Source organism: Taeniopygia guttata, chromosome 33, assembly GCF_048771995.1.
Source record: "Taeniopygia guttata chromosome 33, bTaeGut7.mat, whole genome shotgun sequence".
NCBI classification, from domain to species: domain Eukaryota; kingdom Metazoa; phylum Chordata; class Aves; order Passeriformes; family Estrildidae; genus Taeniopygia; species Taeniopygia guttata.
In genome coordinates, this window is record NC_133058.1 from 1543938 (window position 1) to 1571462 (window position 27525).

Sequence of the window (27525 nt, forward strand, 5' to 3'; positions counted from 1 at the left end):
TTTCCCCACCCCTCCCCCACCCTCCCCACCCTCCCCTCCCCCCCCCCAGCGGCCCCGCCCGGATTAAATCCGCGTCCCCCCCTCCCCCCACGCCCCATCGTAAAAAAAAAAAAATAATAATAAATTTTGGGGGGGTGGGGGAGGGGAAAAGGGGCGTGGCCACGCGGGGGTGGGGGAGGGGCGTGTCCCCCTTCGGGGACAGCGCGGGGACAGCGCGGGGACAGCGCGGGGACAGCGGGGACGGCGCGGGGACAACGGAGGCGACCCAGGAAGGAGCGGGGGCGGCCCCTCCCCCCCCCGGCCCCCCCGAGGGGCGGCGACCAGGTTTGGGGGGGGGGAGGGGAGGGGAGGGGGGGGAAACCAGTATGGACCAGTATGGACCAGTTGGTGGTGTTAGCTTGTCCCAGTTTGGCCCGGTTTGCCTTTCCCAGTATGTCCCAGTTTGGCCCAGTTTCCCTGTCCCAGTATGGCCCAGTTTCCTGGGGTTACCCTGTCCCAGTATGGCCCAGTTTGGCCCAGTTCCCCTTTCCCAGTATGGACCAGTATGGACCAGTTGGTGGTGTTACCTTGTCCCAGTTTGGCCCAGTTTGGCCCAGTTTCCCGGGGTTATCCTGTCCCAGTATGGACCAGTTTGTCCCAGTTCCCCGTGTTACCCTGTCCCAGTATGGCCCAGTTCCACTGTCCCAGTTTGTCCCAGTTTGGCCCAGTTCCCCTGTCCCAGTTCCCCAGTGTCACCCGGTCCCAGTTTGGCCCAGTTTGTCCCAGTTCCCCGGTGTCACCCTGTCCCAGTTTGGCCCAGTTCCCCTGTCCCAGTATGGCCCAGTATGGCCCAGTTCCCCTGTCCCAGTTTGGCCCAGTTCCCCTGTCCCAGTATGGCCCAGTATGGCCCAGTTCCCCTGTCCCAGTTTGGCCCAGTTCCCCTGTCCCAGTTTGGCCCAGTTCCCCTTTCCCAGTATGGCCCAGTTTCCCCGGGTTACCCTGTCCCAGTATGGCCCAGTTTCCCCGGGTTACCCTGTCCCAGTATGGCCCAGTTTGCCTTTCCCAGTATGGACCAGTTTGGCCCAGTTCCCCTTTCCCAGTTTGTCCCAGTTTGTCCCAGTTCCCCAGTGTCACCCTGTCCCAGTTTGGCCCAGTTTGGCCCAGTTCCCCTGTCCCAGTTTGTCCCAGTATGGCCCAGTTTGGCCCAGTTCCCTGTGTCACCCTGTCCCAGTTTGGCCCAGTTCCCCTGTCCCAGTATGGACCAGTTTGGCCCAGTTTCCCGGGTTACCTTGGCCCAGTTTGGCCCAGTTTGGCCCAGTTTGTCCCAGTTACCCTGTCCCAGTTTGACCCAGTTCCCCTGTCCCAGTATGGACCAGTATGGACCAGTTAGTGGTGTTACCTTGTCCCAGTTTGGCCCAGTTCCCCAGTGTCACCCTGTCCCAGTTTGGCCCAGTTTCCCTGTCCCAGTTTGGCCCAGTTTGTCCCAGTTCCCGGGGTTACCCTGTCCCAGTTTGGCCCAGTTTCCCTGTCCCAGTTTGGCCCAGTTTGTCCCAGTTCCCCTGTCCCAGTTTGGCCCAGTTCCCGGGGTTACCCTGTCCCAGTTTGGCCCAGTTCCCCTGTCCCAGTATGGACCAGTATGGCCCAGTTCCCCTGTCCTAGTTTGGCCCAGTTTGGCCCAGTTCCCCTGTCCCAGTTTGGCCCAGTTCCCCTGTCCCAGTTTAGCCCAGTTACCCTGTCCCAGTTTGTCCCAGTATGGCCCAGTTCCCCTGTCCCAGTATGACCCAGTTCCACTGTCCCAGTTTGGCCCAGTTCCCCGGGGTTACCCTGTCCCAGTATGTCCCAGTTTGGCCCAGTTCCCCTGTCCCAGTTTGGCCCAGTTTCCCCGGGTTACCCTGTCCCAGTTTGTCCCAGTTCCCCGGTGTCACCCTGTCCCAGTTTGGCCCAGTTCCCTCTCCCAGTTTGTCCCAGTTTCCTGGGGTTACCCTGTCCCAGTATGGCCCAGTTCCCCTGTCCCAGTATGTCCCAGTATGGCCCAGTTCCCCTGTCCCAGTTTGGCCCAGTTCCACTGTCCCAGTTTGGCCCAGTTTGGCCCAGTTCCCCTGTCCCAGTTTGGCCCAGTTCCCCTGTCCCAGTTTGGCCCAGTTCCCCTGTCCCAGTTTGGCCCAGTTCCCCTTTCCCAGTATGGACCAGTATGGACCAGTTGGCGGTGTCACCCTGTCCCAGTATGGCCCAGTTTGGCCCAGTTACCCTGTCCCAGTATGGCCCAGTTTCCCGGGGTTACCCTGTCCCAGTATGGACCAGTTTGTCCCAGTTCCCCTGTCCCAGTTTGTCCCAGTTCCCGGTGTCACCCTGTCCCAGTTTGGCCCGGTTACCTGGGGTTATCCTGTCCCAGTTTGGCCCAGTTTCCCGGGGTTACCCTGTCCCAGTTTGACCCAGTTCCCCTTTCCCAGTATGGACCAGTATGGACCAGTTGGTGGTGTTACCTTGTCCCAGTTTGGCCCAGTTACCCTGTCCCAGTTTGGCCCAGTTTGGCCCAGTTCCACTGTCCCAGTTTGGCCCAGTTCCCCTGTCCCAGTTTGGCCCAGTTCCCCTGTCCCAGTATGGCCCAGTCCCCTGTGTCACCCTGTCCCAGTTTGTCCCAGTTTGGCCCAGTTCCACTGTCCCAGTTTGGCCCAGTATGTCCCAGTTACCCTGTCCCAGTATGGCCCAGTCCCCTGTGTCACCCTGTCCCAGTTTGTCCCAGTTTGGCCCAGTTCCACTGTCCCAGTTTGGCCCAGTATGTCCCAGTTACCCTGTCCCAGTATGGCCCAGTCCCCTGTGTCACCCTGTCCCAGTTTGTCCCAGTTTGGCCCAGTTACCCTGTCCCAGTTTGTCCCAGTTTGGCCCAGTTCCCCGGTGTCACCCTGTCCCAGTTTGGCCCAATCCCACTGTCCCAGTTTGGCCCAGTTCCCCTGTCCCAGTATGGACCAGTTGGCGGTGTCACATTGTCCCAGTATGGCCCAGTTTCCCGGGGTTATCCTGTCCCAGTTTGCCCCAGTTTGGCCCAGTTCCCCTGTCCCAGTATGTCCCAGTTTGGCCCAGTTACCCTGTCCCAGTTTGGCCCAGTTCCCCTGTCCCAGTTTGGCCCAGTTCCCCTGTCCCAGTATGGACCAGTATGGCCCAGTTCCCCGGTCCCAGTTTGTCCCAGTTTGACCCAGTTCCCCTGTCCCAGTTTGGCCCAGTTCCCCTGTCCCAGTATGGACCAGTATGGACCAGTTGGTGGTGTTACCTTGGCCCAGTTTGGCCCAGTTTCCCGGGTTACCCTGTCCCAGTTTGGACCAGTATGTCCCAGTTCCTCTGTCCCAGTTTGGCCCAGTTACCCTGTCCCAGTATGGACCAGTTGGCGGTGTTTCCCTGTCCCAGTTTGGCCCAGTTCCCCTGTCCCAGTTTGGCCCAGTTTGGCCCAGTTCCCCTGTCCCAGTTTGGCCCAGTTTGGCCCAGTTCCCCTGTCCCAGTATGTCCCAGTTCCCGGTGTCACCCTGTCCCAGTTTGTCCCAGTTCCCCTGTCCCAGTTTGGCCCAGTTCCCCTGTCCCAGTTTGTCCCAGTTCCCCTGTCCCAGTTTGGCCCAGTATGGACCAGTTCCACTGTCCCAGTTTGGCCCAGTTTCCCCGGGTTCCCCTGTCCCAGTTTGGCCCAGTTTCCCCGGGTTACCCTGTCCCAGTATGGACCAGTTCCCCTGTCCCAGTTTGGCCCAGTTTCCCTGTCCCAGTTTGGCCCAGTTCCCCTGTCCCAGTATGGACCAGTTTGTCCCAGTTACCCTGTCCCAGTATGGCCCAGTTTGGCCCAGTTCCCCTGTCCCAGTATGGCCCAGTCCCCTGTGTCACCCTGTCCCAGTTTGGCCCAGTATGGACCAGTTCCCGGTGTCACCCTGTCCCAGTTTGGCCCAGTTTCCCCGGGTTCCCCTGTCCCAGTTTGGCCCAGTTTCCCGGGGTTACCCTGTCCCAGTTTGGCCCAGTTCCCCTGTCCCAGTTTGGCCCAGTTTGGCCCAGTTCCCCGGTGTTATCCTGTCCCAGTATGGACCAGTTTGGCCCAGTTCCCCTGTCCCAGTATGGACCAGTTTGACTGTCCCAGTTTGGCCCAGTTCCCCTTTCCCAGTTTGGCCCAGTTTCTCGGTGTCACCCTGTCCCAGTATGGACCAGTATGGACCAGTTGGAGGTGTTAGCTTGTCCCAGTTTGGCCCAGTTCCCCGGTGTCACCTTGTCCCAGTTTGGCCCAGTTCCCCTGTCCCAGTTTGACCCAGTTCCCCTGTCCCAGTTTGACCCAGTTCCCCTGTCCCAGTTTAGCCCAGTTACCCTGTCCCAGTTTGTCCCAGTTTGGCCCAGTTCCCCTGTCCCAGTATGGCCCAGTTCCCTTGTCCCAGTTTGGCCCAGTTCCCCTGTCCCAGTTTGTCCCAGTTCCCGGTGTCACCCTGTCCCAGTATGGCCCAGTTTGGCCCAGTTCCCCTGTCCCAGTTTGTCCCAGTTCCCGGTGTCACCCTGTCCCAGTATGGCCCAGTTTGGCCCAGTTCCACTGTCCCAGTTTCCCGGTGTCACCCTGTCCCAGTTTGACCCAGTTCCCCTGTCCCAGTATGGACCAGTATGGACCAGTATGGCCCAGTTCCCCTGTCCCAGTATGGCCCAGTTTCCCAGTCCCAGTATGTCCCAGTTTGTCCCAGTTTGTCCCAGTTTGTCCCAGTTCCCCAGTGTCACCCTGTCCCAGTTTGTCCCAGTCCATCCCAGTTTGTCCCAGTTTGTCCCAGTTTGTCCCAGTTCCCCAGTGTCACCCTGTCCCAGTTTGTCCCAGTCCATCCCAGTTTGTCCCAGTTTGTCCCAGTTTGTCCCAGTTCCCCAGTGTCACCCTGTCCCAGTTTGTCCCAGTCCATCCCAGTTTGTCCCAGTTTGTCCCAGTTTGTCCCAGTTCCCCAGTGTCACCCTGTCCCAGTTTGTCCCAGTTTGTCCCAGTTCATCCCAGTCCATCCCAGTTCCGGTTCCCACGGGAAAGGGGCGGAGCCAAATTCGGGTGGGCGGAGCCTGAGCCCAAACTGGGAATTCAAACTGGGAATGGGACCCCAAACTGGGAATGGGACCCCAAACTGGGACCCCAAACTGGGAATGGGACCCCAAACTGGGACCCCAAACTGGGACCCCAAACTGGGAATGGGACCCCAAACTGGGAATGGGACCCCAAACTGGGACCCCAAACTGGGAATGGGACCCCAAACTGGGACCCCAAACTGGGAATGGGACCCCAAACTGGGACCCCAAACTGGGACCCCAAACTGGGAATGGGACCCCAAACTGGGACCCCAAACTGGGAATGGGACCCCAAACTGGGACCCCAAACTGGGAATGGGACCCCAAACTGGGACCCCAAACTGGGACCCCAAACTGGGAATGGGACCCCAAACTGGGACCCCAAACTGGGACCCCAAACTGGGAATGGGACCCCAAACTGGGAATGGGACCCCAAACTGGGACCCCAAACTGGGAATGGGACCCCAAACTGGGACCCCAAACTGGGAACTGGAACCCAAACTGGGACCCCAAACTGGGACCCCAAACTGGGAATCCAAACTGGGAATCCAAACTGGGACTGGGACCCCAAACTGGGACCCCAAACTGGGAATGGGACCCCAAACTGGGAATGGGACCCCAAACTGGGACCCCAAACTGGGAATGGGACCCCAAACTGGGAATGGGACCCCAAACTGGGACCCCAAACTGGGACCCCAAACTGGGAATGGGACCCCAAACTGGGACCCCAAACTGGGAATGGGACCCCAAACTGGGAATGGGACCCCAAACTGGGACCCCAAACTGGGAATGGCACCCCAAACTGGGACCCCAAACTGGGACCCCAAACTGGGACCCCAAACTGGGAACGGGACCCCAAACTGGGACCCCAAACTGGGACCCCAAACTGGGAATGGGACCCCAAACTGGGACCCCAAACTGGGAATGGGACCCCAAACTGGGACCCCAAACTGGGACCCCAAACTGGGACCCCAAACTGGGCCCCCAAACTGGGACCCCAAACTGGGAATGGGACCCCAAACTGGGACCCCAAACTGGGACCCCAAACTGGGATCCCAAACTGGGAATGGGACCCCAAACTGGGAATCCAAACTGGGAATGGGACCCCAAACTGGGAATGGGACCCCAAACTGGGACCCCAAACTGGGAATGGGACCCCAAACTGGGACCCCAAACTGGGACCCCAAACTGGGCCCCGCGGGGTCACCGGAGGTCACCGAGCCCCGGGCGGGGTGGGGGAGGGGCGGGGCGGTGCCCGCTAATTAGAGCCGCTAATTAAGGCCAATTAACGCCCTCGTTAATCAGCCCCAACGCCCGATGACGTCACCGTTGCGAAAGGGTTGGGCGGGGGGGGGGGGGAGGGGAGGGGAACTGAAATGACCCAAAAATGCCAAAAAATGTTCCCAAAAATGTCCCAAAATTGCCCAGAATGAGCCCAAAAATGTCCCGGAAATGAGCCCGAAATTACCCCAAAATGATCCTTCCAAAATGGCCCAAAATTGTCCCAAAATGCCCCAAAATTGTCCCAAAATGCCCCAAAATTATCCCTAAATGCCCCAAAATTGCCCCAAAATGCCCCAAAATACCCCCAAAATGCCCCAAAATTGTCCCAAAATGCCCCAAAATTATCCCAAAATGCCCCAAAATTGTCCCAAAATGCCCCAAAATTGTCCCAAATGCCCCAAAATTATCCCCAAATGCCCCAAAATGCCCCAATCTATCCGAAAATGACCTCAAATGATCCTAAACTACTCAAATTTGCCACAAATTACTCAAAATCGCCCAAAATGACCCAAAATGCCCTAAAATTATCCTAAAATTACCTCAAAATGACCCCAAACTGCCCAAAATTTCCCCAAATGACTCAAAATGACCCAAAATTATCTGAAAATTACCTCAAAATGACCCAAAACTACCCAAAATTTCCCCGAATTACTGAAAATGACCCAAAATTATCCTAAAATTACCTCAAGTTGACCCAAAACTCCCCAAAATTTCCCCAAAATGGCCAAAAATGCCCCAAAATTATCCTAAAATCACCTTAAATGATCCTAAACTACCCAAAATTACCCCACATTACTGAAAATGTCCCAAAATGACCCAAAATTATCCTAAAATGACCTGAAAACAATCCTAAACTACCCAAAATTACCCTAAATGACTCAAAATCACCCAAAATCACCCAAAATGACCCAAAATGACCCAAAATTATCGAAAAATGACCCAAACATCATCCTAAACGACCCAAAATTACCCCAAATGACCCAAAAGACCCAAAATGCCCCAAAATTATCCAAAACTTATCCCAAAATGACCCAAAAATGCCCCAAAAATCTCCTAAAATTACCTCCAAATGCCCCAAAATACCCCAAATGCCCCAAAATCCCCAAAATTATCCCAAAATCACCCCAAAAGACCCAAAAGTTCCCAAAATTTCCCCAAATTACTGAAAATTACCCAAAAATGTCCTAAAATGACCCCAAAATATCCAATAATTACCTAAAAATGACCCAAAATGCCCCAAAATTTCCCCGAATTACTGAAAATGACCCAAAATTACCCAAAATTATCCCAAAATCACACAAAATTACCCAAAATTATCCTTAAATGACCCCAAAATGACCTAAAACTACCCAAAATTTCCCCGAATTACTGAAAATGACCCAAAATGCCCCAAAATGACCCAAAATTATCCGAAAATTACCTAAAAATGACCCAAAACTATTCAAAATTACCCAAAATTACTGAAAATTACTCAAAATCCCCCAAAATGCCCCAAAATTATCCTAAAATTATCCCTAAATGATCCAAAATTACCCCAAATGATTCAAAATCGCCCAAAAATGACCCAAAATGCCCCAAAATTAAATTAAAATTACCTCAAAATGACCCAAAAAAGCCCCAAAATTACCTTAAAATTACCCAAAATGCCCCAAAATGACCCAAAATTACCCAAAATCCCCAAAAATGCCCCATAATTCCCCAAAATTATCCCAAAATCATCTAAAAATGACCCAAAATGCCCCAAAATTATCCAAAAATTTCCTAAAAATGCCCCAAAATCCCCCAAAATACCCCAAAATACCCCAAAATTGCCCCAAAATGACCCAAATTTTTTCTCTCCTCCCCCCCAGCGGCCATGAGGAGGCGCCACCTGGTGGTGAAAATGGTGATGGCGCTTCTGACAGGTGAGACATGGACAGGTGGGACATGGACAGGTGGGACATGGACAGGTGGGACATGGACAGGTGGGACAGGTGGGACAGGTGGGACATGGACAGGTGGGACATGGACAGGTGGGACATGGACAGGTGGGACATGGACAGGTGGGACAGGTGAGACATGGACAGGTGGGACATGGACAGGTGGGACATGGACAGGTGGGACAGGTGGGACATGGACAGGTGGGACAGGTGAGACATGGACAGGTGGGACATGGACAGGTGGGACATGGACAGGTGGGACATGGACAGGTGGGACAGGTGGGACAGGTGGGACAGGTGGGACAGGTGGGACATGGACAGGTGGGACAGGTGGGACATGGACAGGTGGGACATGGACAGGTGGGACAGGTGAGACATGGACAGGTGGGACATGGACAGGTGAGACATGGACAGGTGGGACATGGACAGGTGGGACAGGTGGGACATGGACAGGTGGGACAGGTGGGATTGGACAGGTGGGACAGGTGAGACATGGACAGGTGGGACATGGACAGGTGGGACAGGTGAGACATGGACAGGTGGGACATGGACAGGTGGGACATGGACAGGTGGGACATGGACAGGTGAGACATGGACAGGTGGGACATGGACAGGTGGGACAGGTGGGACAGGTGAGACATGGACAGGTGAGACATGGACAGGTGGGACAGGTGGGACATGGACAGGTGGGACATGGACAGGTGGGACATGGACAGGTGAGACATGGACAGGTGGGACAGGTGGGACATGGACAGGTGGGACATGGACAGGTGGGACATGGACAGGTGGGACATGGACAGGTGGGACATGGACAGGTGGGACAGGTGGGACAGGTGGGACATGGACAGGTGGGACATGGACAGGTGGGACAGGTGGGACATGGACAGGTGAGACATGGACAGGTGGGACATGGACAGGTGAGACATGGACAGGTGGGACAGGTGGGACATGGACAGGTGGGACATGGACAGGTGGGACATGGACAGGTGGGACATGGACAGGTGGGACAGGTGGGACAGGTGGGACATGGACAGGTGAGACATGGACAGGTGGGACAGGTGGGACAGGTGGGACAGGTGGGACATGGACAGGTGGGACATGGACAGGTGGGACATGGACAGGTGAGACATGGACAGGTGAGACATGGACAGGTGAGACATGGACAGGTGGGACATGGACAGGTGGGACAGGTGGGACATGGACAGGTGGGACATGGACAGGTGGGACATGGACAGGTGGGACAGGTGGGACATGGACAGGTGGGACATGGACAGGTGGGACAGGTGGGACAGGTGGGACAGGTGGGACATGGACAGGTGGGACATGGACAGGTGGGACAGGTGGGACATGGACAGGTGAGACATGGACAGGTGAGACATGGACAGGTGAGACATGGACAGGTGGGACAGGTGGGACATGGACAGGTGGGACAGGTGGGACATGGACAGGTGGGACATGGACAGGTGGGACATGGACAGGTGGGACATGGACAGGTGAGACATGGACAGGTGGGACATGGACAGGTGGGACATGGACAGGTGGGACATGGACAGGTGGGACAGGTGGGACAGGTGGGACATGGACAGGTGGGACAGGTGGGACATGGACAGGTGGGACAGGTGGGACATGGACAGGTGGGACATGGACAGGTGGGACAGGTGGGACAGGTGGGACATGGACAGGTGGGACATGGACAGGTGGGACATGGACAGGTGGGACAGGTGGGACATGGACAGGTGGGACATGGACAGGTGGGACAGGTGGGACATGGACAGGTGGGACATGGACAGGTGGGACAGGTGGGACAGGTGGGACATGGACAGGTGGGACATGGACAGGTGGGACATGGACAGGTGGGACATGGACAGGTGGGACAGGTGGGACAGGTGGGACATGGACAGGTGGGACATGGACAGGTGGGACATGGACAGGTGAGACATGGACAGGTGGGACAGGTGGGACATGGACAGGTGGGACATGGACAGGTGGGACATGGACAGGTGGGACATGGACAGGTGAGACATGGACAGGTGGGACAGGTGGGACAGGTGGGACATGGACAGGTGGGACAGGTGGGACAGGTGGGACAGGTGGGACATGGACAGGTGAGACATGGACAGGTGGGACATGGACAGGTGGGACAGGTGGGACATGGACAGGTGGGACATGGACAGGTGGGACATGGACAGGTGGGACAGGTGGGACATGGACAGGTGGGACATGGACAGGTGGGACAGGTGGGACATGGACAGGTGGGACATGGACAGGTGGGACATGGACAGGTGGGACATGGACAGGTGAGACATGGACAGGTGGGACATGGACAGGTGGGACAGGTGAGACATGGACAGGTGGGACATGGACAGGTGGGACATGGACAGGTGGGACAGGTGGGACATGGACAGGTGGGACATGGACAGGTGGGACAGGTGGGACAGGTGGGACAGGTGGGACATGGACAGGTGGGACATGGACAGGTGAGACATGGACAGGTGGGACATGGACAGGTGGGACATGGACAGGTGGGACAGGTGGGACATGGACAGGTGGGACATGGACAGGTGGGACAGGTGGGACATGGACAGGTGGGACAGGTGGGACATGGACAGGTGGGACATGGACAGGTGGGACAGGTGGGACAGGTGGGACATGGACAGGTGGGACAGGTGAGACATGGACAGGTGGGACAGGTGGGACAGGTGGGACATGGACAGGTGGGACAGGTGGGACAGGTGGGACATGGACAGGTGGGACATGGACAGGTGAGACATGGACAGGTGGGACATGGACAGGTGAGACATGGACAGGTGGGACAGGTGGGACAGGTGTGACAGATGGGACAGGTGGGACAGGTGGGACATGGACAGGTGGGACATGGACAGGTGGGACATGGACAGGTGGGACAGGTGGGACAGGTGGGACAGGTGGGACAGGTGGGACATGGACAGGTGGGACATGGACAGGTGGGACATGGACAGGTGGGACAGGTGGGACATGGACAGGTGGGACATGGACAGGTGGGACAGGTGACACAGGTGACACAGGTGACCCTGACCCATCTCCACGTCCCCACAGTGACCCACCTGAGCCGTGTCACACGCGTGACCGCGGACACGCGTGTGGTGGGCGGTCACGCGTGTGTCCCGCACTCGCAGCCGTGGCAGGTGGCCGTGCTGGACATGTACAAGCTCTACTGCGGCGGCGTCCTGGTGGCACCGCGATGGGTGGTGACGGCCGCGCACTGCACCACGCCGGGGTGAGGTCCTCAGAGGTCCTCAGGTGGTCCTCAGGTGGTCCTCAGGTGGTCCTCAGGTGGTCCTCAGGTGTTCCTCACCTGTCCTGTGCCCTCCATGTTCCTCAGATGTTCCTCAGGTGTTCCTGAGATGTTCCTGAGATGTTCCCGAGATGTTCCTCACCTGTCCCATCCCCTCCATGTTCCTCAGATGTTCCTCAGATGTTCCTCAGGTGTTCCTCACCTGTCCCACCTGTCCTGTGCCCTCCACGTTCCTCAGGTCATCCTCAGATGTTCCCCAGATGTTCCCCAGGGGTTCCTCAGGGGTTCCTCAGACGTTCCTCAGATGTTCCTCAGATGTTCCTCAGGTGTTCCTCAGATGTTCCTCAGGTGTTCCTCACCTGTCCCACCTGTCCCATCCCCTCCATGTTCTTGAGATGTTCCCCAGACGTCCCTGAGATGTTCCTGAGATGTTCCTGAGATGTTCCCGAGATGTTCCTCACCTGTCCTGTCCCCTCCATGTTCCTGAGATGTTCCTCAGGGGTCCCTCAGATGTTCCTCAGGTGTTCCTCAGATGTTCCTCAGATGTTCCCCAAATGTTCCCTCAGATGTTCCTCAGGTGTTCCTCAGATGTTCCTCAGGTGTTCCCCACCTGTCCCACCTGTCCTGTCCCCTCCATGTCCATGAGATGTTCCTCAGACATTCCCCAGATGTTCCCCAGATGTTCCCCAGATGTTCCCTTAAATGTTCCTCAGACGTTCCTGAGATGTCCCTCACCTCTCCCATCCCCTCCATGTCCCTGAGATGTTCCTGAGATGTTCCTGAGATGTTCCTCAGATGTTCCTCAGATGTTCCTCAGATGTTCCTCAGGTGTTCCTCACCTGTCCCACCTGTCCTATCTCCTCCATGTTCCTCAGATGTTCCTCAGATGTTCCTCAGATGTTCCTCAGATGTTCCCCAGATGTTCCTCAGATGTTCCTCACCTGTCCATACCTGTCCTGTCCCATCCATGTTCCTCAGATGTTCCTCAGATGTTCCTCAGGTGTTTCTCAGGGGTTCCTCAGGTGGTCCTCAGGTGTTCCTCAGATGTTCCTCAGGTGTTCCTCAGGTGTTCCTCAGGTGTTCCTCACCTGTCCCACCTGTCCTATCCCCCCCATGTTCCTCAGATGTTCCTCAGATGTTCCTCAGGTGTTCCTCAGGTGTTCCCCAGATGTTCCTCAGGTGTTCCTCAGATGTTCCTCAGACGTTCCTGAGATGTTCCTCAGATGTTCCTCAGGTGTTTCCTGAGATGTTCCTCAGATGTTCCTTAGGTGTTCCTCAGGTGTTCCTGAGATGTTCCTCAGGTGTTCCTCACCTCTCCCATCCCCTCCATGTCCCTGAGATGTCCCTCAGACATTCCTGAGATGTTCCTCAGACGTTCCTCAGATGTTCCTCAGACGTTCCTGAGATGTTCCTCACCTCTCCCATCCCCTCCATGTTCTTGAGACATCCCTGAGATGTTCCCCAGATGTTCCTCAGATGTTCCTGAGATGTCCCTCACCCGTCCCTCCCCTGTGCCATCCCTTCCATGTTCCTGAGATCTTCCTGAGATGTTCCCCAGATGTTCCTCAGATGTTCCTCAGACGTTCCTCAGACGTTCCTCATCCATCCCTCACCTGTCCCATCCCCTCCATGTCCCTGAGATGTTCCTCAGATGTTCCTCAGGTGTTCCTCAGGTGTTCCTCACCTGTCCCACCTGTCCCATCTCCTCCATGTTCCTCAGACGTTCCTGAGATCTTCCCCAGATGTTCCTCAGATGTTCCTCACCTGTCCTGTCCCCTCCATGTCCCCTCCTTGTTCCTCAGATGTTCCCCAGACATTCCTGAGATGTTCCCCAGACGTTCCTGAGATGTCCCTCACCCATCCCTCACTTGTCCTGTTCCCTCCATGTCCCTGAGATGTCCCTCAGACGTTCCCCAGATGTTCCTCAGTCGTTCCCCAGATGTTCCTGAGATGCTCCTGAGATGTTCCTCACCCATCCCTGAGATGTTCCTCACCTGTCCCACCTCTCCCATCCCCTCCATGTCCCTCAGACATTCCTGAGATGTTCCTCAGATGTTCCTGAGATGTCCCTGAGATGTCCCTCACCCATCCCTCACCTGTCCCATCCCCTCCATGTCCCCGAGATGTCCCTCAGACGTTCCTCACCCGTCCCTGAGATGTTCCTCACCTCTCCCATCCCCTCCATGTTCTTGAGACGTTCCTGAGATGTTCCCCAGACGTCCCTGAGACGTCCCTGAGATGTTCCTCAGACAGTCCCCAGATGTTCCTGACCTGTCCCTCACCTCTCCCGTCCCCTCCATGTCCTTGAGACATTCCTGAGATTTCCCTCAGACGTTCCCCAGATATTCCCCAGACGTTCCTGAGACGTTCCTGAGACGTTCCTCACCCGTCCCATCCCCTCCATGTCCTTGAGATGTCCCTCAGACATTCCTGAGATGTTCCCCAGATGTTCCTCAGACATTCCCCAGATGTCCCTCACCTTTCCCATCTCCTCCATGTCCCCGAGATGTTCCTCAGATGCTCCTCAGACATTCCTGAGACGTTCCTGAGATGTCCCTCAGATGTTCCTGAGATGTTCCTCACCCACCCCATGTCTCCCATCCCCTCCATGTCCCTGAGACATTCCTGAGATGTTCCCCAGATGTTCCCCAGATGTTCCTCACCCATCCCTCACCCGTCCTTCACCTGTCCCGCCTCTCCCATCCCCTCCATGTCACTCAGACATTCCTGAGACATTCCTGAGACGTTCCTCAGATGTTCCTCACCCACCCCACCTCTCCTGTCCCCTCCATGTTCCTGAGATGTTCCTGAGATGTTCCTCAGATGTTCCTCAGATGTTCCTCAGATGTTCCTCACCTGTCCCTCACCTGTCCCGTCCCCTCCATGTTCCCCAGACATTCCTCAGACGTTCCTGAGATGTTCCTGAGACGTCCCTGAGATGTCCCTGAGATGTCCCTCACCCATCCCTCACCTGTCCCACCTGTCCCATCTCCTCCATGTCCCTGAGATGTCCTTCAGATGTCCCTCAGACGTTCCTGAGATGTTCCTCAGACGTTCCTCAGACGTTCCTCACCCGTCCCATCCCCTCCATGTCCCAGAGACATTCCCCAGATGTCCCTCAGATGTTCCTGAGACGTTCCCCAGACGTTCCTCACCTGTCCCATCCCCTCCATGTCCCTGAGACGTTCCTAAGACATTCCTGAGATGTTCCTCAGACATTCCTGAGATGTTCCTCACCTCTCCCATCCCCTCCAAGTCCCTCAGATGTTCCCCAGATGTCCCTCAGACATTCCTCAAACGTTCCTGAGATGTTCCTGAGATGTTCCTCACCTCTCCCATCCCCTCCATGTCCCCTCCATGTCCCTCAGATGTTCCTCAGACATTCCTGAGACGTTTCTGAGACATTTCTCAGATGTTGCTCAGCTGTTCCTCACCTGTCCCGTCCACTCCATGTTCCTCAGACATTCCCGAGATGTCCCTGAGATGTTCCCCAGATGTTCCCCAGCCGTTCCTGAGATGTTCCTCACCTCTCCCATCCCCTCCATGTCCCTGAGATGTTCCTCAGACGTTCCTCAGACGTCCCTGAGACGTTCCTCAGACGTTCCTGAGATGTTCCTCACCCATCCCACACCTGTCCTGTCCCCTCCATGTCCCCGAGATGTCCCTGAGATGTTCCTGAGATGTTCCTGAGATGTTCCTCACCCATCCCTCACCTCTCCCATCCCCTCCATGTCCCTGAGATGTTCCTCAGATGTTCTCCAGACCTTCCCGAGTTGTTCCCTAGACGTTCCTGAGATGTTCCTCACCTGTCCCACCTCTCCCATCCCCTCCATGTCACTCAGACATTCCTGAGATGTTCCTGAGATGTTCCCCAGATGTTCCTCAGATGTTCCTCACCTGTCCCTCACCCGTCCCACCCCTCCGCCCCTCAGGGTGACCACGGTGGCCCTGGGCAAGCACCGCCTGTACGCGCGGGAGGCGGGCGAGCAGCGCCGGGTGGTGGCCCGCATGGTGGCCCACCCTGGCTACGACCCCTCCACCAAGGACAACGACATCATGCTGCTGAAGCTCCTGGTCCCCGCCGCCATCTCCGACCGCGTCCGGCCCGTCCCGGTGGCCTCGTGTCTGCCCCGGCCCGGCACCGCCTGCGTCACCTCGGGCTGGGGCGCCACCACCTCGCCCGAGGGTAGGTGGCATCTCGGGGGGGTTCGGGGCGTGGGCGGTGGGGGGGCTGGAGGTCATCTCGTGGTCATCTCATGGTCATTTGGGCTCCTCGTGGTCATCTGGGGCTTTTCATGGTCATCTTGTGGTCATCTGGGGCGTCTTGTGGTCATCTTGTGGTCATTTGGATCTTCTTGTGGTCATCTGGGGCTCCTCGTGGTGGTTTGGGGCTTCTCGTGGTCATCTTGTGGTCGTTTGGGGCTTCTCATGGTCATCTCATGGTCATCTGGGCCTTCTCGTGGTCATCTTGTGGTCCTTTGGGTCTTCTTGTGGTCATCTTGTGGTCACCTGGACCATCTCATGGTCATCTGGGGTGTCTTGTGGTCATCTTGTGGTCATCTGTGGCTTCTCATGGTTGTTTGGGTCTTCTTGTGGTCATCTCGTGGTCATTTGGGGCTTCTCATGGTGGTTTGGGGCTTCTCCTGGTCATCTTGTGGTCACCTGGACCATCTTGTGGTCATCTGGGTCTTCTCGTGGTCATCTTCTGGTCATCTGGGGCTTCTTATGGTCACCTGGACCATCTCGTGGTCATTTGGGTCTCCTTGTGGTCATCTGGGGTGTCTTGTGGTCATCTGGGGCTCCTCGTGGTCATTTGGGTCTTCTTGTGGTCATCTCATGGTCATCTCGTGGTCATCTGGGTCTCCTTGTGGTCGTCTGGGTCTTCTTGTGGTCACCTGGACCACCTAAAGGTCACTTTGGTCTCCTCGCGGTCATCTTGTGGTCATCTGGGTCTTCTCGTGGTCATCTCGTGGTCATCTGGGGCTTCTCGTGGTCATTTGGGTCTTCTTGTGGTCATCTCGTGGTCGTTTGGGGCTCCTCGTGGTCATCTTGTGGTCATTTGGGTCTCCTTGTGGTCATCTTGTGGTCATCTGGAGCTTTTTGTGGTCATCTTGTGGTCTTGTGGTCATCTGGGGCATCTTGTGGTCATCTTGTGGTCATCTGAGTCTTCTCATGGTCACCTGGACCATCTCGTGGTCATCTGGGGCTCCTTGTGGTCATTTGGGGCTTCTCGTGGTCATCTCGTGGTCACCTGCCCCGGCCCGGCACCGCCTGCGTCACCTCGGGCTGGGGCGCCACCACCTCGCCCGAGGGTAGGTGGCATCTCGGGGGGGTTCGGGGCGTGGGCGGTGGGGGGGTTGGAGGTCGGCTGGGGGGTCTGGTGGTCATCTTGTGGTTATTTGGGTCTTCTCGTGGTGGTTTGGGTCTTCTTGTGGTCATCTTGTGGTCATTTAGGTCTCCTTGTGGTCATCTCGTGGTCATCTGGGGCTTCTTGTGGTCATCTGGGGTGTCTTGTGGTCATCTTGTGGTCATCTGGGGCATCTTGTGGTCATCTCATGGTCATCTGCGGCTTCTCATGGTCATCTGGGTCTTCTCATGGTCACCTGGACCATCTCGTGGTCATCTGGGGTCTCTTGTGGTCATCTGGGGCTTCTCGTGGTCGTCTTGTGGTCATTTGGGTCCTGTGGTCATCTCATGGTCATCTGTGGCTTCTCATGGTTGTTTGGGTCTTCTTGTGGTCATCTTGTGGTCATCTTGTGGTCATCTGAGTCTTCTCATGGTCACCTGGACCATCTTGTGGTCATCTGGGGTCTCTTGTGGTCATCTGGGTCTTCTCGTGGTCATCTTGTGGTCATTTGGATCTTCTTGTGGTCATTTGGGTCTTCTTGTGGTCATTTGGGTCTCCTTGTGGTCATCTTGTGGTCATCTGGGGTGTCTTGTGGTCATCTGGAGCTTTTTGTGGTCATCTTGTCATCTCGTGGTCATTTGGGTCTTCTTGTGGTCACCTGGACCACCTAAAGGTCACTTAGGTCTCCTCGTGGTCATCTCGTGGTCATCTGGGTCTTGTGGTCATCTGGGGCGTCTTGTGGTCATCTTGTGGTCATCTGGGTCTTCTCATGGTCACCTGGACCATCTTGTGGTCATCTGGGGTGTCTTGTGGTCATTTGGGGCTCCTCGTGGTCATCTTGTGGTCACCTGCCCCGGCCCGGCACCGCCTGCGTCACCTCGGGCTGGGGCGCCACCACCTCGCCCGAGGGTAGGTGGCATCTCGGGGGGGTTCGGGGCGTGGGCGGTGGGGGGGTTGGAGGTCAGCTGGGGTCTCTTGTGGTCGTTTGGGGCTCCTTGTGGTCATCTTGTGGTCATCTGGGGTGTCTTGTGGTCATCTTATGGTCATCTGGGTCTTTTTGTGGTCATCCTGTGGTCACCTGGGGCGTCTTGTGGTCATCTCATGGTCATCTAGGGTGTCTCGTGGTGGTTTGGGTCTTCTTGTGGTCATCTTGTGGTCATCTGGGGCGTCTCATGGTCATCTTGTGGTCATCTGGGGCTTCTCATGGTCATCTTGTGGTCATCTGGGTCTTCTTGTGGTCATCTGGGGTTTCTCGTGGTCATCTCGTGGTCATCTGGGGCGTCTTGTGGTCATCTTGTGGTCATCTGGGGCTTCTCGTGGTCATCTTGTGGTTCTTTGGGGTTTCTTGTGGTCATCTGGGGCTCCTCGTGGTCACCTGGACCATCTAAAGGTCATTTGGGTCTTCTTGTGGTCATCTTGTGGTCATTTGGCTCGTGTGGTCATTTGGGTCTCCTCATGGTCATCTTGTGGTCATCTGGGTCTTGTGGTCATCTGGGACTCCTCGTGGTCATCTGGTTTTTGTGGTCATCTGGGGCATCTCGTGGTCTTCTTGTGGTCATTTGGGTCTTGTGGTCACCTGGACCACCTAAAGGTCACCTGGGTCTCCTCGTGGTCATCTTGTGGTCATTTGGGTCTTGTGGTCATCTAATGGTCATCTGTGGCTTCTCATGGTTGTTTGGGTCTTCTTGTGGTCATCTCGTGGTCATCTGGGTCTCGTGGTCACCTGGACCATCTCGTGGTCATTTGGGTCATCTCGTGGTCATCTCGTGGTCATCTCATGGTCATTTGGGTCTTCCTGTGGTCACCTGGACCATCTTGTGGTCATCTGGGTCTCCTCGTGGTCATCTTGTGGTCACTTTGGACCCCTGGTGGTCACTCAGTGGTCACTCAGTGGTCAGTTGTCACTCAGTGGTCAGTGGTCACTCAGTGGTCACTCAGTGGTCACTCAGTGGTCACTCAGTGGTCACTCACTGGTCACTCAGTGGTCACTCAGTGGTCATTCAGTTGTCACTCAGTGGTCACTCAGTGGTCACTCAGTGGTCACTCAGTGGGTTGGTCAGTGGATTGGTCAGTGGGTTCCTGGGTTGGTCAGTGGGTTGGTCAGTGGGTTGGTCACTCGGTGGTCAGTTGGTCAGTTGGTCACTCTGCCCACAGTGACCTACCCCGAGGTTCTCCAGTGCGTGAACGTGTCTCATGGTCACTCAGTGGTCACTCAGTGGGTTGGTCAGTTGGTCAGTCGTTTCTCAGTGGGTTCCTGGGTTGGTCAGTGGGTTGGTCACTCAGTGGTCACTCAGGGTCACTCAGTGGTCAGTTGGTCACTCACTGGTCACTCCCACAGTGACCTACCCCGAGGTTCTCCAGTGTGTGAATGTGTCTCATGGTCACTCAGTGGTCACTCAGTGGTCACTCAGTGGGTTGGTCAGTGGGTTGGTCAGTGGGTTGGTCACTCAGTGGTCACTCAGTGGTCAGTTGGTCACTCACTGGTCATTCCCACAGTGACCTACCCCAAGGTTCTCCAGTGTGTGAACGTGTCTCATGGTCACTCAGTGGGTTGGTCAGTGGGTTGGTCACTCACTGGTCACTCAGTGGTCCCTCAGCTGTTTCTCAGTGGGTTCCTGGGTTGGTCAGTGGGTTGGTCACTCAGTGGTCACTCAGTGGTCACTCAGTGGGTTGGTCAGTGGGTTGGTCACTCACTGGTCACTCAGTGGTCCCTCAGCTGTTTCTCAGTGGGTTCCTGGGTTGGTCAGTTGGTCACTCAGTGGTCACTCAGTGGTCACTCAGTGGTCAGTTGGTCATTGGTCAGTGGTAACTCACTGGTCACTCCTGCAGTGACCTACCCCGAGGTTCTCCAGTGCGTGAACGTGTCTCATGGTCACTCAGTGGTCACTCAGTGGTCACTCAGTGGTCACTCAGGTGTTTCTCAGTGGGTTCCTGGGTTGGTCACTCAGTGGTCACTCAGTGGTCAGTTGGTCACTCTGTCCACAGTGACCTACCCCGAGGTTCTCCAGTGCGTGAACGTGTCTCATGGTCACTCAGTGGTCAGTTGGTCACTCCCACAGTGACCTACCCCGAGGTTCTCCAGTGCGTGAACGTGTCTCGTGGTCACTCAGTTGGTCACTCAGGCGTTTCTCAGTGGGTTCCTGGGTTGGTCAGTGGGTTGGTCACTCAGTGGTCACTCAGTGGTCACTCAGTGGTCACTCAGTGGTCAGTTGGTCACTCAGTGGTCACTCACTGGTCACTCCACAGTGACCTACCCCGAGGTTCTCCAGTGTGTGAACGTCTCTCATGGTCACTCAGTGGTCACTCAGTGGTCACTCAGCCGTTTCTCAGTGGGTTCCTGGGTTGGTCACTCGGTGGTCAGTTGGTCAGTTGGTCACTCACTGGTCACTCTCCCCGCAGTGACCTACCCCGAGGTTCTCCAGTGCGTGAACGTGTCTCATGGTCACTCAGTGGGTTGGTCAGTGGGTTGGTCAGTGGGTTGGTCACTCAGCCGTTTCTCAGTGGGTTCCTGGGTTGGTCACTCAGTGGTCACTCAGTGGTCACTCAGTGGTCACTCAGTCCGCAGTGACCTACCCCGAGGTTCTCCAGTGCGTGAACGTGTCTCATGGTCACTCAGTGGGTACCAGGGTTGGTCAGTAGGTTGGTCAGTAGGTTGGTCAGTGGTCACTCAGTGGGTTGGTCACTCAGTGGTCAGTTGGTCACTCAGTGGTCAGTGGTCACTCAGTGGTCACTCAGTGGTCACTCCCACAGTGACCTACCCCGAGGTTCTGCAGTGCGTGAACGTGTCTCATGGTCACTCAGTGGTCACTCAGTGGTCACTCAGTTGTTTCTCAGTGGGTTCCTGGGTTGGTCAGTGGGTTGGTCACTCAGTGGTCACTCAGTGGTCACTCAGTGGTCACTCAGCTCTTTCTCAGTGGGTTCCTGGGTTGGTCAGTGGGTTGGTCAGTGGTCAGTTGGTCACTCAGTGGTCAGTTGGTCAGTGGTCACTCACTGGTCACTCAGGGTCACTCAGTGGTCACTCAGTGGTCAGTTGGTCACTCTGTCCGCAGTGACCTACCCCGAGGTTCTCCAGTGTGTGAACGTGTCTCTCATGGTCACTCAGTGGTCAGTTGGTCACTCAGTGGTCACTCAGTGGTCACTCAGCCGTTTCTCAGTGGGTTCCTGGGTTGGTCACTGGGTTGGTCACTCAGTGGTCACTCAGGATCACTCAGTGGTCACTCAGTGGTCAGTTGGTCACTCATTGGTCACTCAGTGGTCACTCCACAGTGACCTACCCCGAGGTTCTCCAGTGCGTGAACGTGTCTCATGGTCACTCAGTGGTCACTCAGTGGTCCCTCAGCCGTTTCTCAGTGGTCACTCAGTGGTCACTCAGTGGTCACTCAGTCGTTTCTCAGTGGGTTCCTGGGTTGGTCAGTGGGTTGGTCAGTGGGTTGGTCAGTGGGTTGGTCATTTGGTCAGTGGGTTGGTCAGTGGGTTGGTCACTCAGTGGTCAGTTGGTCACTCAGTGGTCAGTTGGTCACTCACTGGTCACTCCCACAGTGACCTACCCCGAGGTTCTGCAGTGTGTGAACGTGTCTCATGGTCACTCAGTGGTCACTCAGTGGTCACTCAGTGGTCACTCAGTCATTTCTCAGTGGGTTCCTGGGTTGGTCAGTGGGTTGGTCACTCAGTGGTCACTCAGTGGTCAGTTGGTCACTCACTGGTCACTCTGCCCACAGTGACCTACCCCGAGGTTCTGCAGTGTGTGAACGTGTCTCATGGTCACTCAGTGGTCACTCAGTGGTCACTCAGTGGTCACTCAGTCATTTCTCAGTGGGTTCCTGAGTTGGTCAGTGGGTTGGTCACTCAGTGGTCAGTTGGTCAGTTGGTCACTCAGTGGTCACTCAGTGGTCAGTTGGTCACTCAGTGGTCACTCCCACAGTGACCTACCCCGAGGTTCTCCAGTGCGTGAACGTGTCTCATGGTCACTCAGTGGTCACTCAGGGGTCAGTGGTCACTCAGGGTCACTCAGTGGGTTGGTCAGTGGGTTGGTCACTCAGTGGTCACTAAGGGGTCACTCAGTGGTCAGTTGGTCACTCAGTGGTCACTCAGTCATTTCTCAGTGGGTTCCTGGGTTGGTCAGTGGGTTGGTCAGTGGGTTGGCCACTCATTGGTCACTCAATGGTCACTCAGGGGTCACTCAGTGGGTTTGTCGGTGGGTTGGTCACTCAGTGGTCACTCAGTGGTCACTTGGTGGTCAGTTGGTCAGTTGGTCAGTTGGTCAGTTGGTCACTCAGCCGTTTCTCAGTGGGTTCCTGGGTTGGTCACTCAGTGGTCACTCAGTGGTCACTCAGTGGTCAGTTGGTCACTCAGTGGGTTGGTCAGTTGGTCAGTGGGTTGGTCAGTGGTCAGTTGGTCACTCAGTGGGTTGGTCAGTTGTTTCTCAGTGGGTTCCTGGGTTGGTCAGTGGGTTGGTCAGTGGGTTGGTCACTCAGTGGTCAGTTGCTCAGTTGGTCACTCAGTGGTCAGTTGGTCAGTTGGTCACTCACTGGTCACTCCACAGTGACCTACCCCGAGGTTCTCCAGTGTGTCAACGTGTCTCATGGTCACTCAGTGGGTTGGTCAGTGGGTTGGTCAGTTGTTTCTCAGTGGGTTCCAGGGTTGGTCAGTGGGTTGGTCAGTTGGTCAGTTGGTCACTCAGTGGTCAGTTGGTCAGTTGGTCACTTTCCCCACAGTGACCTACCCCGAGGTTCTCCAGTGTGTCAACGTGTCTCATGGTCACTCAGTGGTCACTCAGTGGTCACTCAGTGGTCACTCAGTGGTCACTCAGTGGTCAGTTGGTCAGTTGGTCACTCAGTGGTCAGTGGTCAGTTGGTCAGTGGTCAGTTGGTCACTCTCCCCTCAGTGACCTACCCAGAGGTTCTCCAGTGTGTGAACGTGTCTCATGGTCACTCAGTGGTCACTCAGTGGTCACTCAGTGGTCAGTTGGTCACTCTGTGTCCACAGTGACCTACCCGGAGGTTCTCCAGTGTGTGAACGTCCCTCATGGTCACTCAGTGGTCACTCAGTGGTCACTCAGGCGTTTCTCAGTGGGTTCCTGGGTTGGTCACTCATTGGTCACTCAGTGGTCAGTTGGTCACTCTGTGTCCACAGTGACCTACCCCAAGGTTCTCCAGTGCGTGAACGTCCCTCATGGTCACTCAGTGGTCACTCAGTGGGTTGGTCAGTGGGTTGGTCAGTGGGTTGGTCACTCAGTGGTCAGTTGGTCACTCAGTGGTCACTCACTGGTCACTCCACAGTGACCTACCCCGAGGTTCTCCAGTGCGTGAACGTGTCTCATGGTCACTCAGTGGGTTGGTCAGTGGTCAGTTGGTCACTCAGTGGTCAGTTGGTCACTCAGTGGTCAGTTGGTCACTCAGTTGGTGACTCTGTCCGCAGTGACCTACCTGGAGGTTCTCCAGTGTGTGAACGTGTCTCATGGTCACTCAGTGGGTTGGTCAGTTGGTCAGTTGGTTGTTGGTCAGTTGGTCACTCAGTGGTCACTCAGTGGTCACTCGTTGGTCACTCAGTGGTCACTCAGTGGTCACTCAGTGGTCACTCGTTGGTCACTCAGTGGTCACTCAGTGGTCACTCAGTGGTCACTCGTTGGTCACTCAGTGGTCACTCAGGCGTTTCTCAGTGGGTTCCTGGGTTGGTCAGTGGGTTGGTCAGTGGGTTGGTCACTCAGTGGTCACTCAGTGGTCAGTGGTCACTCAGTGGTCACTCGTTGGTCACTCAGTGGTCACTCAGGTGTTTCTCAGTGGGTTCCTGGGTTGGTCAGTGTGTTGGTCAGTGGGTTCCTGGGTTGGTCAGTGTGTTGGTCAGTGGGTTCCTGGGTTGGTCAGTGTGTTGGTCAGTGGGTTCCTGGGTTGGTCAGTGTGTTGGTCACTCAGTGGTCACTCAGTGGTCACTCAGTGGTCACTCAGCCGTTTCTCAGTTGGTCAGTGGGTTGGTCAGTTGGTCACTCAGGATCACTCATTGGTCACTCAGTGGTCACTCAGTGGTCAGTTGGTCACTCACTGGTCACTCCGCAGTGACCTACCCCGAGGTTCTCCAGTGTGTGAACGTGTCTCATGGTCACTCAGTGGGTTGGTCAGTGGGTTGGTCAGTTGGTCATTGGTCAGTTGGTCACTCAGTGGTCAGTTGGTCACTCAGTGGTCACTCAGTGGTCACTCAGTGGTCAGTTGGTCACTCTCCCCACAGTGACCTACCCGGAGGTTCTGCAGTGTGTGAACGTGTCTCATGGTCACTCAGTGGTCACTCAGTGGTCACTCAGTGGTCACTCAGTGGTCACTCAGCTGTTTCTCAGTGGGTTCCTGGGTTGGTCAGTGGGTTGGTCACTCAGTGGTCACTCAGTGGTCACTCAGTGGTCAGTTGGTCACTCAGTGGTCAGTTGGTCACTCACTGGTCACTCCACAGTGACCTACCCCGAGGTTCTCCAGTGCGTGAACGTGTCTCATGGTCACTCAGTGGTCACTCAGTGGTCACTCGGTGGTCACTCAGTGGTCAGTGGTCACTCAGTGGTCAGTTGGTCAGTTGGTCACTCTGCCCACAGTGACCTACCCCGAGGTTCTCCAGTGCGTCAACGTGTCCCTCTTCTCTCCGGCCGAGTGTCGCCGTTTCTACCCCGACTCCATCACCGACAACATGGTCTGTGCCGGACACCTGCAGGGCGGGCGGGACTCCTGCCAGGTACGAGGTCCAACAAGGGGTCACCAACCCAACCAGGTCCACCAAGGGCTCACCCAACCCAAGGAGATCCACCAAAGGGTCACCAAACCAAATGAAGTCCTCCAAGGGGTTGGCCAATCCAAGGGGTCACCCAACCCAACGAGGTCCATCAAGGGGTCACCCAACCCAAGGGGTCACCAACCCAACGAGGTCCACCAAGAGTTTGGCCAACCCAAGAGTTCGCCCAACCAAAGGAGTCACCCAACCCAATGAGATCCATCAAGGGGTCACCAAACCCAATGAGATCCACCAAAGGGTCACCAAACCCAATGAGGTCCATCAAGGGGTCACCAAACCAATGAGGTCCTCCAAGGGGTCACCAACCCAAGGGGTCACCAAACCCAATGAGATCCACCAAGGGGTCACCTAATCCAACAAGGTCCATCAAGGGTTTGGCCAACCCAAGGGGTCACCCAACCCAAGGGGTCACCCAACCCAAGGGGTCACCCAACCCAAGGGGTCACCAAACCCAACGAGGTCCATTAAGGGGTCACCAACCCAACGATGTCCACCAAGAGTTTGACCAACCCAAGGGGTCACCCAACCCAATGAGATCCATCAAGGGGTCACCCAACCCAAGGGGTCACCAACCCAACGAGATCCTCCAAGGGGTCACCAACCCAAGGGGTCACCCAACCCAATGAGATCCATCAAGGGGTCACCCAACCCAAGGGGTCACCAACCCAACGAGATCCTCCAAGGGGTCACCAACCCAAGGGGTCACCCAACCCAACGAGATCCATCAAGGGGTCACCCAACCCAACGAGACCCACCAAGAGTTTGGTCAAGCCAAGGGGTCACCCAACCCATGAGCTCACCCAACCCAACAGTTTTACCAACCCAAGGGGTCACTCAACCCAACGAGGTCCATCAAGGGGTCACCCAACCCAATGAGATCCACCAAGGGGTCACCCAACCCAACAAGGTCACCCAACCCAAGAGTTCACCCAACCCAAGGGGTCACCCAACCCAACAAGGTCCACCAAGAATTTGCCCAACCCAAGAGTTCGCCCAACCCAATGAGATCCACCAAGGCGTCACCAAACCCAATGAGATCCACCAAGAGTTCGCCCAACCCAAGAGTTTGGCCAACCCAAGGGGTCACCCAACCCAAGGGGTCACCAAACCCAATGATGTCCATCAATGGGTCACCCAACCCAATGAGGTCCATCAATGGGTCACCAAACCCAACGAGGTCCACCAACAGTTTGCCCAACCCAAGAGTTCGCCCAACCCAAGGGGTCACCAAACCCAACAAGGTCCATCAAGGGGTCACCCAACCCAATGAGATCCACCAAGAGTTTGGCTGACCCAAGAGTTTGGCCAACCCAAGGGGTCACCCAACCCAAGGGGTCACTCAACCCAATGAGATCCACCAAGAGTTCGCCCAACCCAAGAGTTCACCCAACCCAACAAGGTCCACCAAAGGGTCACCAAACCCAACGAGTTCCACCAAGAGTTCGCCCAACCCATGGGCTCACTCAACCCAATGAGATCCATCAAGGGGTCACCCAACCCAAGGGGTCACCAAACCCAATGAGATCCATTAAGGGGTCACCAAACCCAACAAGATCCACCAAAGGGCTCACCCAACCCAAGGAGATCCATTAAGGGGTCACCAAACCCAATGAGATCCACCAAAAGTTTGGCCAACCCAAGAGTTTGGCCAACCCAAGGGGTCACCCAACCCAATGAGATCCACCAAGAGTTTGCCCAACCCAATGAGATCCACCAAGAGTTTGCCCAACCCAAGAGTTCGCCCAACGCAAGACTTTGGCCAACCCAAGAGTTCGCCCAACCCAAGGGGTCACCCAACCCAATGAGGTCCATTAAGGGGTCACCAAACCCAAGGGGTCACCAAACCCAACGAGGTCCTCCAAGGTGTCATCCAACCCAAGGGGTCACCAAACCCAACAAGGTCCATCAAGGGGTCACCAAATCCAACAAGATCCACCAAGAGTTCGCCCAACCAAAGGAGTCACCAAACCCAATGAGATCCACCAAGGGTTTGGCCAACCCAAGAGTTTTCCCAACCCAAGGGGTCACCAAACCCAAGGAGATCCATCAAGGGGTCACCAAACCCAACAAGTTCCACCAAGAGTTTGGCCAACCCAAGAGTTTGACCAACCCAAATGGTCACCCAACCCAATGAGATCCATTAAGGGGTGACCCAACCCAACGAGTTCCACCAAGAGTTTGGCCAACCCAAGGGATCACCCAACCCAAGAGTTTGCCCAACCCAATGAGATCCACCAAGGGCTCACCAAACCCAATGAGATACACCAAAAGTTTACGCAACCCAAGAGTTCACCCAACCCAAGGGCTCACCCAACCCAACAAGGTCACCCAACCCAACAATGTCCACCAAGAGTTTGGCCAACCCAAGAGTTCACCCAACCCACGGCACTCTCAACCACCCCCGCGGTTCTCCCCCGTCCCGACCCACCGCGCCGACACCATTGGTGACCCACATCCGCCGTCCCTCAGGGCGACTCCGGTGGTCCCCTGGTGTGCGAGGGCACCTTGCAGGGCATCGTCTCGTGGGGCATGGAGCGCTGCGGGACCCCGCGCCGGCCCGGCGTCTACACCAAAGTGTGTCGCTACGCCCGCTGGATCCGGGACACCATGGAGGACACCTGAGACGTGATGGTGGGGTGGGAGTGGGAGGAGAATAAAGACGTGCCGGGAACGGCGGGTCCGTGTGGTTTTTGGGGAAATTTGGAGGGATTTTGGGAAAATTTCGAGGGGATTTTGAGGGGAATTTCGGTAGATTTCCAGGAGATTCTGTGGGAATTTTTGGGAAATGCAGAGGGAACTTGAGGGGATTTTGGGAAAATTTTGAGGGGATTTTGGGAAAATTTTGAGGAGATTTTTGGGGGAATTATTTTGAGGGGATTTTGGGAAAATTTTGAGGGGATTTT

At 55.9% G+C, this 27525-nt stretch overlaps 1 protein-coding gene across 1 annotated transcript; it reads left to right on the forward strand.

The window, feature by feature from the left end:
* The first annotated feature begins 183 nt into the window (after window positions 1-183).
* LOC115492991 (kallikrein-14-like) lies at window positions 184-27293 on the forward strand. Its single transcript, XM_072920730.1, has 6 exons — window positions 184-324; window positions 8166-8219; window positions 11310-11490; window positions 15441-15694; window positions 24429-24565; window positions 27092-27293. Exons 2-6 carry the CDS (start codon window positions 8171-8173, stop codon window positions 27242-27244), a joined length of 774 nt encoding a protein of 257 aa, XP_072776831.1. The 5' UTR covers window positions 184-324; window positions 8166-8170; the 3' UTR covers window positions 27245-27293.
* Window positions 27294-27525: the final 232 nt, after the last annotated feature.